Genomic DNA, 16,974 nt, shown 5'->3' with positions numbered 1-16,974 from the left:
CTTGCAGGAATGGAAAGGGTTAAAGCTTCAAGTAGAAACAAAATGTACTTTAAATACTTAAATACTGATAAATATTTGCTTTAGGTGCTCCTGAGGGTTTAAAAAAAATATTTTGTCTCATTTTCTCTCAGTGAATTTTAAGACAAAATTGGCATCATATCAAAACCGGAGTTGTGGTTAAATCTCATGACTGAAGTACGCACAGCGCTGCAGAAATGGTCACCTCAGCCTGAGGTTCCACTGCACGGCGGCTTCCCAGGGCCTGAGGAGACAATCACCTTGACCGTGCCGCGTTGCTCTCCCAAGGTACGTGCCCACAGTGCCCAGGAGTCACCAAGACCAACACCACTGGGTGAAGACGAGGCAGATGTTTCTTAAAGAGCTGTAAACGGACAGTCTGGTTCCAAGCGGTGTGGGTAATACTGGGATGCCAGGGAGTTCCGAGGAGCAGGGTCACTTTCTAAAGGAATCACCTCTGTTACCTGCCTACTTGGGGAAAGCAGAAGGAATCAACAAGTTAAAAGCTGGCTTAAGGAAGACCACAGGACAAAGGGAAAGATTACGAAGTTGGGATTCTGCACTTTCAGGCTTCCAAAGACTTTATATTTAAATAGGAACTGAGTCTGGAGGCACTGTCCATGCACAAATGCAGTGTCATAAACATGGTTTAGCAACAGCAATAATCCCGAAATTGCTAATCTTCTAGGCTAGCTTTCTCCTGTGAGCAAGGGCCCCACATGATCTAACAGTCTTTGCCAAAGAAGGATGGGCAGCAGCCCCCGAGCAGGGCGTGTGGAAAGCTAAGTGCTGGGCTATGAGCAGCTGGACACCACAGCAAGTAGGCACATGGTAGCTCCCTCATCTGAGGGAGCACAGAGAGCAGTTTCTGGAACACGTGTCCCTCCTGTGAGCTGCCCCTCTCCTGGGCTTGGCACCAGGGAGGCTTTCCCACCAAGACCACATTGTAAAAGCTGATGGCTGGGGAAAGGACTCAACACGATGTAATGGGAGAAAACATATGTATCAGACAGACTGCTGAGTGCTGGCTGGAAGCCAGGACCCAGGGCCAGCTGCAGCAGGCTTGTTCTTGGGAAATGCTAACAAGAAAAAGGGGAGTGGGGGGATGGGAAATGCAATGTTTTGAAATTTAAATCCTAAAGGCAAAATAAAATCCTCTTTCCACTGATGAGAAATCACCAAAAATCCATATTTAAGTGGTTCCAATGTGTCCAGGCCATTGTTTTAGAGACCATGTAACTTCCTGCATCAACCAAAGAAATGCTCTAGTTGGTTGCACCTTATCTCACAAACAACATGAAAGTAAAAAGCCAAGCCTTGTCTGGGTGACAAACGAACAAGACAATTACAAAGAAGGAGCTGCTTCCAAGGTCAGACATACATCAAAGGTCAAGCACATGGTACTCAGCCCAATCTCTGGGTAATAGCCAGGCAGAAAAACGCATGTCACAACAAGGGCAAAACAATTTCTAGAAGGAACCGTCAATGAGATTCCCTCTCAGGATCAATTTCCACATTTTAAAAATATGGATGGGTGTGCCCAATGTGCTTTGGAAGTAAAAAGAAGCTTGTAAGGAAAGAACAATATACTCTGATGATTCGAGGATCTCTCATGACACTGGCATCTTGGAATTCCCTACCGGCCTGTTAGTGACACCAGAGAAAGTGTTCCAGGAATACTTCTAAGAGATTTCTCTGGGCACTTGAGCTTTATAGAAGAAACAAAAAATGAGAAAGGTTTTAGGGCTTTAAAAAAATCTGCATATGCCAAAAAAAAAAAAAAAGAAAAGAAAGGCAGCTTCTGAAGATCAAGTTTTAAAGGAAGGAAAAGGAGAACAAATGTGGTTTTTGGCAACTTGCAACCAAGTACAACTGTCAGGAAATTCCACAATCAGATACCAAAATGTTTTCTGAGACACGGAGGGAGCATTCAAAAGACCAATGGACATTAGGTGGACAGGTGTCGCTGCATACACATTGTTTCCCAGTAGTCCTGACACACAAACGTGAAACAAAATCCCTTGTTGGTAACTGCCCTCAGTCACAAAGGGCAGAATGGGGCCAGGCATAGGGCACTACTGCGCAGAGAGGTTTTCACAGGTCCCCTGTGGTCTTAAGAGAAGGGAGAACAATTTTCTACAGGCTATTCTTACCCTGCCAGCACCTGAAGCACTCGAATCTAAGCCTCCACCTGTACATCTGACATGTGCCCTTTCTTTGTCTAACTCTGAGAAGGCCACGGAAGATTGACAGGGGGCTCTTCAGTTTCTTTAGGAAAAGTTCTGATATTAGCCTATTCCCTAAATTCTTGGTCTAGTTACCAGCAAAGTAGAAAAGGCAGCACAGCCTCTGCTAAAACACAGCAACAATTTTATCTGAACCAGGACAGAGATCTCTCCTTCTTTGTAAACAGAGTTGGCTATATCTTATACATTTTATATATATATATATATTTTTTTTTTTTTTCCTTCCTTTTTTTTTCTCTCTCTCTTAATGGAGATTTGATCCCAGCCTGGAGTGAGTGAGGTTGGGAATTGGGGTTTTGGTTTATGGGAGTAATTTTGTCCTTTGTTTTCCTAATTCCCAGTCCAAATGCTTGCACGCTGGAAAATTCCAAATGAAAAGCCACAGAAAGGGAAAGGGGTTTAGAACATTATCTCTTTGCTCGCACAAAGTACAAGGCGTTTGTTTTTGGATAGTATTTCACATTCTGTTTCTTGTCCATGAGTCCTCCAAATATGATGAGTTCACCCCTGCCTTGTACCACTGTATGCAGGCTGGTTTCAGGAGGTCCGACCACAGAACTGCTATTAAATACTTTCCATTTGACCCGCCCCTTCTCCTTGGTGTCTTTAATGTCCAGCACGTACATCTGCATGGGCTTGCAGTTCATACTCTGGTACAAGGGTTTGCCAACATTTAGGGACTGTGGAGGGTGGTGGCCCAGGCGGCGGGCAATGGGAGGTAAGGAATGTCCATCTCCTTGTGCTGGGCCTGGCCGGGGAACAGCTACCGTTTCTCCACTGCCCAGGTTCTGACTCCCGGGGGAGCCTGGAGAAGATCCCAGAGGAGGACTTAGTGCTGAGGAGGCTGAGGGGCCCTTGGATGACATTGCTTTGATGGCTTCTAGACTCCGGCGCAGGGCCCCTGGGGAGACGGCTCCTGCAAGGGCACTGGCCACATGTGGTGGGGTATGCACACCATTCGTCTGTTCAGGAAGGTGTCTCATACTTCCCCCGACTGTCCTGTTGTCCACACCATCCATGTGATTGCTACTAGAAGCGGGTTTCAGATCCCAATTCAGATCTATTGATCCTAATCTCAGATCTTTCTGATCTGGTAGTGACCCTCGTCGAGGGGCCAAAGAAAGTCCCATTTTTAGGTCATATCCTTCAGTGGTAGATGGAGTGCTAGGAGATATGGCCTGTACGGGGCTGTCCAAGGAAGAACCACCTACAGCTGCTATTCCTGGAGATAAACTCCCACCATTAAGGACGGGAGACCCATCTCCTCTGGCTGGGGAAAGGCTTCCTTCCCGGGAACTTGAGGGCGTTTGCCTTTGAGCTCTGGGTCTCAGTGTTCCCCAGCGGCCGTTAACACACGGAGCTTCATCCATACTCCTTACTGGAGACTGAGAACGGTACTCTCGGGTTTCGGGAACCAGGGCTGGAGGAGTGGCACTGATAGGTGATGGGCGAGAGTTCAAACTGGGGCTGAGTGGGGCTCTCCCACTGGGAGCCTGGCTGAAGACCACCACACACTGCCCCACCTGGAAGGCAAAAGACTTGTGTTCAGTTCTCATCATTCATTCAACTATCGAACATGTTATCATGAGCATCTGGGATATACCAGGCATGTTATAGGTACCTGAGATTCAGAGATAAAAATAATGCAGTCTGCTTTCTAGGCTAGAAGGGGAGATGGACATGGGAGCCATTTGTTGCTATAGTATGACATGTGCTATCATTAGAATTATGTCTACAGAATAAAGATAGAGTAGAGGAAGGAATCAATTTTTGTTTGGGGGATCCTGGAGAAAATTTTATAGAGGTGCTTAAAGCTGGGACTTAAGGGATGACTGCAGCCACAACCTGCATGCCCCCCACTGGGAATCTGGCCTACAACCTGGGCATGTGCCCTGACCGGGAATCAAACTGGCAAACTCTTGGTGCACGGGTCTACGCTCAACCACTGAGCCACACACTGGCTGGGCTCGTCTAGTGATTTATATATATGAGAAATTACCAAGGAGCTATGGGTAATGCCCACTTATTTTGTGACATCAAGGTGTTTTCATTTTCCATACAAATTTGCTTAGAAATCTGACAAGTTCATTTGGTTTTACAGTTCCCCACTTACCCGGCAAGCTGGATGGCACCACAGTTCTGGGGCTCCATGATCTTCATTTTCTACCTTGAGAGGCTGCCAGGCCCAGGGACCTGGGTGCATGTGCAACAACCAAGCATCCTTGAACAGCTGTAAGAGAAGGACCAACAATAGGACTCAGGTGTGGTTCATGTTACAAAACACACACACAGAGCTGTGATGTCAAAGATGCACTGTCTAGTCTAGAGAGTGTATGGGCTCTTCAGAAAGAAAAGCAGAATTTTTGGTTATTCATTCATCCATGCCTTCATTCATTCATATATTACCACTGGCTGGGCACAAGAAATCGTGCTTCTGACCCATGAATCAATTTTTTCTTTTGCATTTATCTTGAGACAGAGCGGGAGGGAGAGAGGGAAGGAGAGAGAGACACATCAAGTGGTTGTCACCCACACAACCCCAACTGGGGCCAGAAGAAAAACCTTTTTTTTTAAAAAATTCTCACCCAAGGATATTTTTGCATTTATCTTTAGATAGAGCAAGAGGGAGGGAGGAAGAGAGAAATATTGACGTGAGAGAGACACATCGATTGGTTGCCACTTGCACAACCCCTACTGGGGCCAGGGATAAACTGCAACCGAGGTACGTGGCCTTAATGGGAACCGAACCCGGGTCTCTCTGGTCCGCAGGCTGACACTCCAACCGCTGAGCCAAACCGGCCAGGGCCATGAATCAATTTTAACTGGTTTTGAATTTTGCCTGTGGTTTTAGGTGTGTGTATGTATGTGTGTGTGTGGGGAGCGGGGGTAGATAATACATATCCATAACTTTTTGAACCTGCATTCTTATTTTTTGTTATTTTTTAAATCTCAACTGAGGACATTTTTTCCATTGATATTTAGAGAGAGTGGAAGGGAGGGAGGGAGAGGGACAGACAGAAAGAAGCATCAATGTGAGAGAGACACATCAATTGGCTGCCTCCCACACTCTCGACAACTGGGGTGGGGATTGACCATGCCCTTGACCAGGAATCAAACCAGAGACCCTTTGGTGTGCAGGCTGACCCTCTAACAACTGAACCACACTGGCCAGGACTGAACCTGCATTCTTAAAATAAATTCCATGTAAACTCCGACAGCTATCAATTTGCTTTTCCGTTCCTTCTCTCCTTGAAAAAAATGATAGCAGCAACCCTTCCAGCCTAAAGAGGAAGCGGGGGTAGGAAGAATAGAGATGTGAATATTCAAGAGATGAATGTTTCTGATTAAAAGCATCTCCCCCGCCAAAAAAGCCCTGGCCGGTTTGGCTCAGCGGTTAGAGCGTCGGCCTGTGGTCCACAGAGACCTGGGTTCGGTTCCCGCTAAGGGCACATACCTCGGTTGCAGTTTGTCCCCGGCCCTGGTTGGTCGTGCGGGTGGCAGCCACTCGATGTGTCTCTTTCATGTTGATATTTCTCTCTCTCTCTCTCTCCCTTTCCCTCCCTCCCACTCTATCTGAACAAAAAATGGAAAAATGTCCTCGGGTGAGGATAAAAAACAAATAAATAAATAAAAGCATCTCCCTGCCAATAAAAGTGGAGAACAAGGCCAGAAAATACAAAGGTTATATAACCAAATGGAGAAGGTGCTCTCTAAATGAAAATGCCACAGAAACAGTCTTTTTTTTTTTTTAATAGTTATATATTTTTTATTTGTTAATCCTCACCTGAGAACATTTTTCCATTGATTTTTTTTTTTTTTTTGATAGAGTGGAAGGGAGGGAGGAAGGGAGGGAGAAACATCAATGTAAGAGAGACACATTGATTGGTTGTCTCCCACACAACCCTGACCAGGGCCAGGGATTGAACCTGCAATCCAGGTACCTGCCCTTGACTGAGAATCGAACCTGAGACCCTTTGGTGCACAGGCCAACACTCCAACTGCTGAGCCAAACCAGCCAGGGCACAGAAACAGCTTTATAAGACAAGATGGGAAAGCAAGTTCTGAACTTAGCAGCACGTGCACTGGGAATGCCACAGCAACGATACTCACAGCATTGGGACCGCCACACCCTCCAAGGATTAAGATAGTTGCATCATCTATGACAATCTGGGGACAGGAAGAAATTTAAAATAAAACTATAGAGACACAGGTATCTGACCTCCTATGCTTCAGTTGTATAGGAAAAGTCTACCCACTCCTAAGTGGAATATTACTTTTAATTACCATAAGCTCTCCATTTGCCCATGTCAATTTTGATCCCTGTGAACAAACTGATGATTCACCTGAGTGGCTATAGTTTTTGTTGATCAAATATTAACATGAGAGTGCCAACCACATTAAATGCAGGGTTCTCTTAAGAAATGAAATAGCAAAGTAAATGCTTTGGGGAGAGGCATAATATAAAGCCACTTAAAATAAATATAACCCATTAGAAGCTGGAAAGCAAAGACCAGCAAAAATAATGACAAATTCTCTTTTGGCTTATGGATGTTGGCATCTTACCTGACTCCCTCCTCCCTCTCCCATCCTAACAGAAAGATGCTACAGTGTTTGCTACATAGTTATTTTAATTCCTGAGCACCTGAGATTGGCCACCTCGAGGATGAGGACTGGGGCCAGAGATGTTTGGCTTGGACCACGCCCACTGCTCAAGGTCAAGGACCCAGACATCATTGCTCCTGTAAGATAAGGACATAAAGATGAAGGATTTGGGAGCTACTGGGGACCACAAGAGCTGATATAAAATTACATTTATAAAGATGCGCCACAAAGTGCCATGCTCATAGTTAGCACTTAAACTATACTTTTCTTTTGCTCCCTTCCCTGGAACCCATCTCAAGACCTTTAAACCTCTGCTCTTTCCACTGACCCATAAGGACTTGCTTGTCTGAATCATGTCTGTAGCCACACACTAATACCTAAAGAGTTAACTGGTGATAGCAGGAAATAGCTACTGATAAAGATAGTCTTTCTTCATTTAAATATATTTATTGATTTTAGAGAGAAGGGGGAGGGGGGAGAGAGAGAGAGAGAGAAATATCAATTTTTGTTCCATTAAACTATGCATTCATTGGTTGATTCTTGTATGTGCCCTGATTGGGGATTAAACTCACAACCTTTTCATATTGGGAAGACAGTCTAACCAACTGAGCTACCCAGTCAAGGCCAAGATATAGACTTTCAAAAACAAAAACCAGAAGGAAGAAAAAAGTTATTCAAAATTCAGCTCTATCATTGTCTAGGAGATAAATGATTTATTGATTCTGGCTTCAAAAAGTAATTTCACCATGGCTAATGAGAGCTACGGTTTTATCAAAGACAAACTGGCATCTCCAACTCTGAAGGGTCCAGTATGGCAAGGAGAGACTCCTAGATGGTAGTCTCTATTTTATGGTCCCCTCTGTAAGGCCACTTATTCATACATAGGAAACACAGGAATGAGAGCTCCAATCCTGTAAGCCTTAACCTTCCTCACCTAGAGTATAGTTCACACTGCCCAATCAGAGTGATTCAGATGGAATGCTCTGGCTCTTGGCTCTGGTCTGAGCTGGCCAGTTGTGGCCAGAGGTGAAGAGGATAGTGGGTAGGGTATGGAGAACAGCCTAACAGAAGTTGTATCAAACCTGTCACAGTTTTCTTGCCTCTACCCATTCCCCCAACCCATCCCATTTGGAGAGTTAACCATTTCCACCTGTCCTGTTAATCTACCTCTCTCCTTCTCTAAAGTCCCAAAGGGAATGACCTGGGTCATAAAAGAGAGCAAGAAAAAGTACTCTGTTTCTTGGAAGGTGGCCTTCTGTAGGCACAGGTAGAAGCAGACACGGTGGAGGTTCCATGAGAATTTGATCCCATCGAATAGAATCACATACCAAACAAAAAGAGACCACACAGACCTGATTCTATGGAGCAAATCTTTCAACTTACTGCTATATGACTAGGGGATCAGAAAATGGAATGCTTGGGCAAAAATACTAATTGGATTAATCAGGCCCATGTTCAGGAATGCTGGCCCTGACTAATTCACTTTTCTGACTGTTATTCCCAGAAGTATTTACTTTCAGGTTGACAGGGAGAAAACCAAATACACTTACATTTGCCGGGATCCTAAGGAGCCACCAAAGACAATCATTTTATCATCTATCACACAGGAGGAATGGCCAGCCATGGGAGGTGGCCCATGGGTCGTCACAATGCAGTTCCACCTAATATAAAGACAGGAGGAAGCCAAGAAGTCAGGAATCATCTGGATCCACAGCACTCCTGGAGAATTAGTAGCCAACACTGAAGAGCTCCCTGTTCTTCAACTGGTTCATTTATTTTTATTAAAAGAGGAATTAATCTCTTCTACTTTTTCTCTTTGGAGTAAGGGTTCTTAACTTTAGGTTCTAAGGGGTCCTGGAAACCCTCTGAAACTGCAGGCAAAATCTATGCATGCGTAAAATATTTTTTCTGGGAAAAGATTCCAGAGCTTTCATCAAATTCTCAAAGAGATTTCCGAACACAAAAATAGGACAAGGAATCCATTCGTTTAAAATATTTTATTCCAGCCCTGGCCGGTTTGGCTCAGCGGTTAGAGAGTCGGCCTACGGTCCAGAGAGACCTGGGTTCAGTTCCCGCTAAGGGCATATACCTCGGTTACAGTTTGTCCCCGGCCCTGGTTGGTCGTGCGGGTGGCAGCCACTCCACGTGTCCCTTTCATGTCGATGTTTCTCTCTCTCTCTCTCTTCCTCTCTCCCCCTCCCACTCTATCTGAACAAAAGAATGGAAAAATGTCCTCGGGTGAGGATAAAAAAAAAGAAAAAAATAAAATAAATAAAATATTTTATTCCAGATTGAAAAGATCTTATTTTTGTGTCTTACCAGTTTTTAGAGGGTGAGTAAGTGTGTATTTCATCAAAGAATCTCTCTGGTTGGTGTAGGGGATAAGGGCTTGGCCGTGTCCAGCCACCAAACAGCACCAGCAGGTCCTTGTACACGACCAGAGTTGCTCCGGCTTTGGGGGAAGGATAGGACCCTGGGAGAAGTCAATAACAGCATAGTTAGGGTTCAGGGTCTTACGACAAGCCATAGATAGGGTGTCTGTAGATAACCTTTCCCTGGAAGAGTGACAAAACAGGAACCAAGTCTACAAAGCATAAGAGAAAGGGGGAGACAAAACTGGGTATGCAGGTCTGAGAGAAAACCATTACCAATTTATACACCTTTTATAATTTAGACAGAGAAACCTGAGTACTTAGCCTCTCTGAGCCTTAGTTTTGCTTACCTGAAATTAGGGGTGAGAGTACCTAGGTTATTAGGCTGTTTTGTGTATTAAATAATACATTCAAAGCACCTAGCACAGTGCCTGGCACATAGCAGGTGCTCAATAAATGTTGACTCTCCTACTCATCCCTTTACTGAACTTAACAGAGAGTACACAGAAAAGAACGTAAGGGATCTAGGGAGGAGTATGTATATAGAGAGGCTAGATACCTGGATGCCACTTAAAAATAACTGCTGCTACCAAACATAGGTAAAAAAGGAGATAGAATGCAGTTTTCATTTGTCCTATGAGTGAAATGTTAACAAGTGACATCTAGGCCCTTAGCTATGGGCCCTATTAGCACCAATGGGAGCAGACTTCCAAGGCTCTACTTGAAGGCGAATGCAACTGCAGGTCTCACACCAAGAAGGGCTACGAAGGCCCTCTAGGCTGGATGTCTAAGCTAGCTCTGTTGACTACATTTGGAAAAACCAGAAATTTGGCTTATGCTAGAAAACTTTAGGGATAACAAATGTCCCACAGGAGCATACTTTTCAGAGCTTTTGGTCTTTGAAATAATAATTCCTGTTTCTTTCGATCCCTTACTCTATATGCCGCTTTTAGTTTGCTGAAGACCAAAATACTTTGTCTCAGAATCCAGGTGTCAATAAATAGTGGAATAGTAAAAAGAATTTGTCGTTGCTGTTGTTAAAGGTGCAGGATCTATTTTTCAAAGGAAATCTTAAGCAGAAGGAATCACAATAGTATATTAACCTGATAGCAGTTGAGCTGTTCCAATTTAGGTGGATAGCTTGGCCTCCCCCTTCAGCAAGGAATTACGGGAACATGGTTTGAAAAACCCTATTCAGGCTGCTTTAATGGTGTCAATCACAAAATCTGAGGTTGAAAAGGTAGAGCAGAGGACTGTCTTCCCTGGGATCTAACTTAAGAGTAACTTCACATGATTTACTGAGAAGGTGCCAGTTCTCAGAATATGGAGTAAGCATCTAAGAACACTTTGTGGTATCAGCATTTTTTACTACTTTCCTAATAAAACAGACATCAAAGCAACAGGATCTCACCACAGAAATCAGTTTTCTCTAGGAACCATTCTCACATCAATCAGTAGCTCTCCCTCCTATTCCTATCCCACAGGAATCATGACTAGGGGCCACTTATGATCTGTTGTTCTTCATAGACTCTCATGATTTCTAGTTAAAAACATTTGCCTACCTAGGGGGAAGCTCCCTAGCCCAACTAGAAAACCTATCTAAATATCATGGTCTAGTTAAAATGCTAGTGTTCTCTTCCCAAAAGTATCTAGAAGTGACCTCTGAAAATGGTTTGCTACTCACTTGACTCAGAAAACCCCACAAAACCATGCAAATCAAGAGGTTCAAATCTTCATGTTCACTTTTTTTTTTGGTACATGCCCTGAGCAGGAACCGAACCCAGGACTCCCTGGTCCGCAGGCCGACGTTCCAACTGCTGAGCCAAACCGGCCAGGGCTTCATGTTCACTTTAAGAACACTTGTGAAATTGCCCAGGCCCTCAAGAGTACGCATATTTAAAAAACCACCAAGTATCTGAAGGATGTCACTTTACAGAAGCAATATGTGCCATTCCATCGTTATACAATGGTGAAGTTGGTAGTGTGCCCAAGCGAGACAGTAAGGCTGGACACAGGGTTGGTGGCCCAAAAAGAATGCTGAGTTTTTGCTGCACATGCTTAAAAATGCAGAGAATAATGTTGAACTTAAAGGATTAGATGTAGATTTTCTGGCCACTGAACACATCCAGGTGAACAAAGCTCCCAGATGCGGCGCAGAACTTACAGAGCTCATGGGCAGATTAACCCACACAGGAGCTCTCCCTGCCAAAAGGAGATGATCCTACTGAAGAAGAGCACACTGTTCCTAAACCAGGATAGGAGGTTGCACAGAAGAAAAAACATCCCAGAAGAAACTGAAGAAACATATTTATGGCCTGAGAGTAAATTCAACATAAAATAAATACTAATAAAAGTAAAAGCAGGGCCTGCAGCCCAGGGACCTGGGTTCGGTTTTCCCTAAGGCACGTACCTCAGTTGCAGTTTGTCCCCAGCCCTGTTGGGGATTGTGCAGGAGGCAGCCACTAGATGCGTCCCTTTCACGTCCATGTTTCCCTCTCTTGCTTTCTTCCTCTCTCCCTCCCACTCTATCTGAACAAAAATTTAAAAATGCCCTCAGGTGAGGATAAAAAAAAAAAAAGTAAAAGTAGTAGCTCTGGCCAGTTTGGCTCAGCGGTTAGAATGTCAGCCCATGGACCAGAGTTTCGGGTTCAATTCCCAGTCAAAGGCACATACCTGGGTTGTGGGTTTGATCCCTGGCCCCAGTAGGGGTTGTGAAGGAGGCGATGAATCAATGTGTCTCTCTCACATCAATGTTTCTCTCTCTCTCTCTCTCTCTTCCTCCCTTCCACTTAATCTGAAAAAAAAAAAAAAAAAAAAGGAAAAATATTCTGGGGTGAGGATTAAAAAAAAAAAAGTGAAAGCAGGGGGGGAAAATGCTAGTGTTACCCAAAGATGGTTTAATTTGTGAAATAGCAAATAAAGCTTCAAGTTCTTGTCCCTTCCTTGGAACATAAGTACCGTGAAAAAGTTGGGAAAAGCAAATAAAAAATATATATAACAGACTTCAGTAGAGTAGTAACTTAAAAACCTTCCAGGATGAGATTTGAATTTGGATTTGGACTTGATATACAGAAAATCTTGGCTTTTAAAATCAAATGTATAAAGTAAAGCAACAGACCAAGGGCCCATAAAATAGCCAACACATAGAAACAAACAAACAAAAAGTTTTAATGTAAACTGGGCAATCTGTATAAAAAATTTAAGTGCCCATAATTTAAATCAGCAATTTCATTTCTAGGTGTTAATCTAATAAGACAGCTGGGCAAATAAAAAAAGAACTAGGCCCTGGCCGGTTTGGCTCAGTGGTCAGAACGTTGGCCCACCAACCAGAGAGTACCAGGTTCAGTTCCTGCTAAGGGCACGTACCTTGGTTACAGATTGTCCTTGGCCCCAGTTGGGGTCGTGTGGGTGGCAACCATAATGTGTCTCTCTCACATCGATGTTTCTCTCTCTCTCTCTTCCTCCCTCTCTCCCTCCGCTCTATCTGAAGATAAATGCAAACAATGTCCTTGGATGAGGATAAAAAGGAAAGAATTAGATATAAACATGCTCATTTGCAGTGTTTAAATAGATCAAGGACTATCCATATAAAACAATATTATGTGGTCATTAAAAACTATGTAGATCTCTATTTGTCCTAGAATAATGTCCATACTCTCTTAAGAAAAAACTGAAAGTAGCAAGAGAAAAAACATGGGATAATAATAGCTAACAGTTGATGGGCACTATGCTCCTGCACTGTTCCTAGTGCTTTACACATAATTAATTCACTTAATCCCTATAAAAACCCTAGGAGGTAGGCACCACTGTATTCCCATTGTTTGAATAAATAAACTGAGGCAGAGTGGTTATTTTCCTCAGGCCACACATCCAATTAGTGTCAGAGAAGGAATTTGAATCTAAGGAAATTGAGCTCACTTAAAATAATCTATTTTCCTATAGGTGTTCATTACACATAAAGAAAGTCTAGAAGGTCAATAAACAGTTGATCTCTCTGAATGGTAAGATTACAGATGATTTTTCACTTTCTTCATTATAAAAGTCTTTCTGTATTGGCTGAACTTTGCAAAAAGTGATGCTTGTTCACTGTGATAGGGGAAAAACAAAGCTATTTCAGTTGTTAAAAATGAAAAATATGCCTCAGCCAGTGTTGCACAGTGGACTGAGCATCGTCCCATGGACTGAGAGGTCCAGGTTTGATTCCTGGTCAGGGCACATGCCTGGATTGTGGGTTCAATCCCCAGTAATGGCGTACAGGAGGCAGCCAATTGATGTTTCTCACATAGATGATGTTTCTCTCTCTCTCTCTCCCTAAAAAAATCAATAAAACATATTTTTTAAAAAAAGTGTTGGTAAATATATATATATATATATAATCAAACCAGTGAAAACACTACATGTTAGACCTACACTATCCAACACAATTACCATTAGCCACATGTTTATTAGGGGCTATCGAATAGGAAAGCATAGATACAGAGCATTTCCATCATTACAGAATGTTCTACTGGACAGTGCTTCTTTAGACAAAGGATTTTAACTTTATAACTTTATAAACTATGTCTATGTTCACAGGGAATAGGGAAAATGGTAGAGAGGGATAGATGATTTAATTAATTTTTAAGAGCTATTACAATCTGGCCAGTGTGCTCAGTGGTTGAGTGTCGACCCATGTACCAAGAGGCCGCCAGTTCGATTCCTGGTCAGGACACATACCCAGGTTGTGGGCCTGATCCCCAGTAGGGGGCATGAAGGAGGCAGCCAATCGATGTTCTCTCACATCGATGTTTCTCTCTCTCTCCCTCTCACTCTAAAATCAATAAAGGAAAAAAAATTTAAAAAAAGAGACATTACAATTACTGGTACTTGTAACTATTACTACAGCTATTACACTAATGATGACAATATTCATTGAGCATTTACTATTTGCTAGGCACCTTTCTAAGTGCTCTGAATGTATTAACTAATTTAATCCTTCCCAGACTCCTAGTTTTATTCTCATTTTACGATGAGAATATTGAAGCAGAGCTCATTGAAATAACTTGCCCATGGTCACAAAACTAGTTAAGTGTCAGGGCCAGATTCCAATCCACTTACTCTGGATTTAAAACTCATTCTTTTCCCTGGCTGGTGTGGCTCAGTAGATTGAGCATTGTCCCATGGACTGAGAGGTCGCAGTTCAATTCCTGGTCAGGGCACGTGCCAAGGCTCGATCCCCAGTAAGGGGTGTGCAGGAGGCAGCCAACTGATGTTTCTCACATCAATGTTTCTCTCTCTCTCTCTCTCCCTTCTTCTCTCTCTATACAATCAATAAAACATATTTTAAAAAAAACACTTATTCTCTTAACTTTTGTACCAGACTGCTCTTCATGCATACAGACACATTCATTTGAATAACTGCCACGAACAAGTCAGGTACCTTAAAAGTCTGGGTGTTTCAAAGCTGAAAAAGCTGCTCTTTCCTAAATCTTAATTAGGTAAGCTACAGACCTAGAGCAGACAGAGAGATACGTACATTGAACAGAAGGCTATTCTAAGGACCTCATTTTCTCCACAAGGCACTGGGTCACATTCTATCTCTACTACAGGACACTTGACTTGTTCTCTGGACTCTCCCAAGGAAAGATATGCTGGGGCCAGTGACCATGATAAACCAATCCTGACGGACTATCTTGGGTAAGCGCTTTCCAAAAGAATTTCTCAAATATCTTGACATTTTAGAAAGCCAAAATCTCCCCCTATACTTATCCCAAGGAGTGGGAGAACTCCATCAGCATTTCCCAGGTCTGTTTTGTCACAAATAGAAGCTTTAATTTCAATATCTTAAATATCTCCACAACTAAGCAGGGTCATACTAAAATTTAATTTACTCATACAAAAACAAATGAAACAGGAGGGCGAGAGGGCACAGAATTAAACATAAAACCGCAACATACAACATACAGTTAGTTCAGAATTAAGAGGTCAAAGACATGGGTGTATCAAATTTACTATGACCCAATTATGCATATAATATTTGCATTATGTGTTGCCAATTAGATACTTTCAAATTCTTATTACTTTCAGAATCAATAGTGTGAATCTTCATAAAGATTTCCTACTTTGCCCTGACCGATTTGGCTCAGCGGTTAGAGCGTTGGCCCGCAGACCAACGAGACGCGGGTTTAATTCCGGTCAAGGGCATGTACCTTGGTTTCGGTTTGTCCCCGGCCCTGGTCAGAGTCGCGCGGGAGGCAACCAGTCGATGTGTCTTTCTCACATCGGTTTCTCTCTCTCCCCCCCCCTCCCCCTCCTTCTCTCCTTCCCTCCCTTCTGATCTGTCTAAAGATGAATGAATGTCAAGGATAAAAAAAAAAGATTTCCGGCCCTGGCCAGTTTGGCTCAGCGGTTGAGCCTCAACCTGCGGAACAGAGAGTCCCAGGTTCAGTTCCTGCTAGGGGCACATGCCACAAAAAGGAAAAAACAAAAAGATTTCCTACTTTTATTATTTCCAACAATCTACATATTTTATATTCTGAATTTGTTTAAAGCAGAGGAAGCAGAAGGTCTTTAATGCGCCTACCAACTATCTTTTCTAAAAAATATGTTTTTATTGATTTTTAGAGGAAGAGAGGGAGAGAAACATCGATCGGCTGCCTCCTGCACAACCCCCACTGGGGATCGAGCCCACAACCCGGGCATGTGCCCTGACTGGGGCTCAAACCAGTAAACTCTTGGTACATGGGATGACACTCAACCAACTGAGCCGCACCGGCAAGGGCATCTTCTAATTTATCTTAATGCAAGGTCCACAGATCAGATAAATTAAATTTATATTGAGTTCTATAGCTATTTCTGTATCTTAAACAGTTTCTTCAGCCAAGTGGAGTTCTGGAAAGCAACAATAAATCTTTAGTAGAATTCTGAGGGGGAAAAAAACCCGCAAGAAAATTCATGTTCAAATTACATACCTTTATTCATTGTTTTAAAGTTCTAAGAAAAGCAAGCTATTTAAATGTCTATTATTAATAAACTTAAAAAGAACCCACATGACCACACATCATTAGACAAGGGAAACAACTACCTGAGACATGGAATGGCCCTAGATAAAATGCCGGGCCCTGAAGTCTGAAGAATTGCACCTATGTGCATGCAGTTCATTCCATACAGTAGCTAAAATGACATCACGTAGTTGTTTAACACAGTATTATTAAAATACACTTCACTGCCCTGGCAGGTTTGGCTCAGCGGATGGAGCGTTGGCCTGTAGATCAGAGAGTCCCAGGTTCAGTTCCCGCTAGGGGCACATACACAAAACAAAACAAAACAAAACCATATAAAACACACCCCGCTACTACATTAGAGACTGAGTCACTGAAAATATTGTACAACATAGGGTAATCTGACAACAGCAGACCCTCCATAGTTAAGAGGCCCATCATCATAATGGTGACATATGAAATAAATAACCTTCCCTCAAGAAAACTTACAAATGAAGGTTTTAAACTCATTAGGGCATTTCTTGGCCTGTCTTCAAAATAATGAGGATACTGGACCTCTAAACAGTCTATCGTTGTATCACAAAAGTAGAGGAAGAAAGGGTGTTGCTCCCATGTCACTTCTCACCATGCACCACAGGACAAAATGTGCCCAGATCAAACTTGGATGGACATGTTATTCAAGCCTGTTCCTCCAGAGCCAATGTTCTCCTCACAGGCTTCATTCCCCAAACATACCAAAGGCCTCCTAATTGCACA

The 16,974-nt window shown here is 43.0% G+C and overlaps 1 protein-coding gene across 3 annotated transcripts in view; it reads right to left on the bottom strand.

Annotated features, from left to right (window-relative positions):
- Window positions 1–2,568: 2,568 nt before the first annotated feature.
- The window catches only part of FBXO42 (F-box protein 42), a 92,480-nt gene continuing 78,074 nt past the window's right edge, over window positions 2,569–16,974 (bottom strand). For all 3 annotated transcript variants that reach the window (XM_036255650.1, XM_036255651.1, XM_036255649.1), the window contains exons 5-10: window positions 9,186–9,339; window positions 8,417–8,527; window positions 6,907–7,003; window positions 6,375–6,431; window positions 4,378–4,494; window positions 2,569–3,787 (exon numbers count right to left, since the gene is read on the bottom strand). In XM_036255650.1, coding sequence (XP_036111543.1) covers window positions 2,672–3,787; window positions 4,378–4,494; window positions 6,375–6,431; window positions 6,907–7,003; window positions 8,417–8,527; window positions 9,186–9,339 — 1,652 coding nt within the window. In that variant the 3' untranslated portion in view covers window positions 2,569–2,671. The remainder of the gene's footprint in view (window positions 3,788–4,377; window positions 4,495–6,374; window positions 6,432–6,906; window positions 7,004–8,416; window positions 8,528–9,185; window positions 9,340–16,974) is intronic.

The sequence above is a fragment of the Molossus molossus genome, unplaced genomic scaffold, assembly GCF_014108415.1.
Source record: "Molossus molossus isolate mMolMol1 unplaced genomic scaffold, mMolMol1.p scaffold_m16_p_12, whole genome shotgun sequence".
Lineage (NCBI taxonomy): Eukaryota > Metazoa > Chordata > Mammalia > Chiroptera > Molossidae > Molossus > Molossus molossus.
The sequence above is the reverse complement of the archived record's forward strand: the minus strand, read 5'-3'. Positions and strand labels throughout refer to the sequence as shown.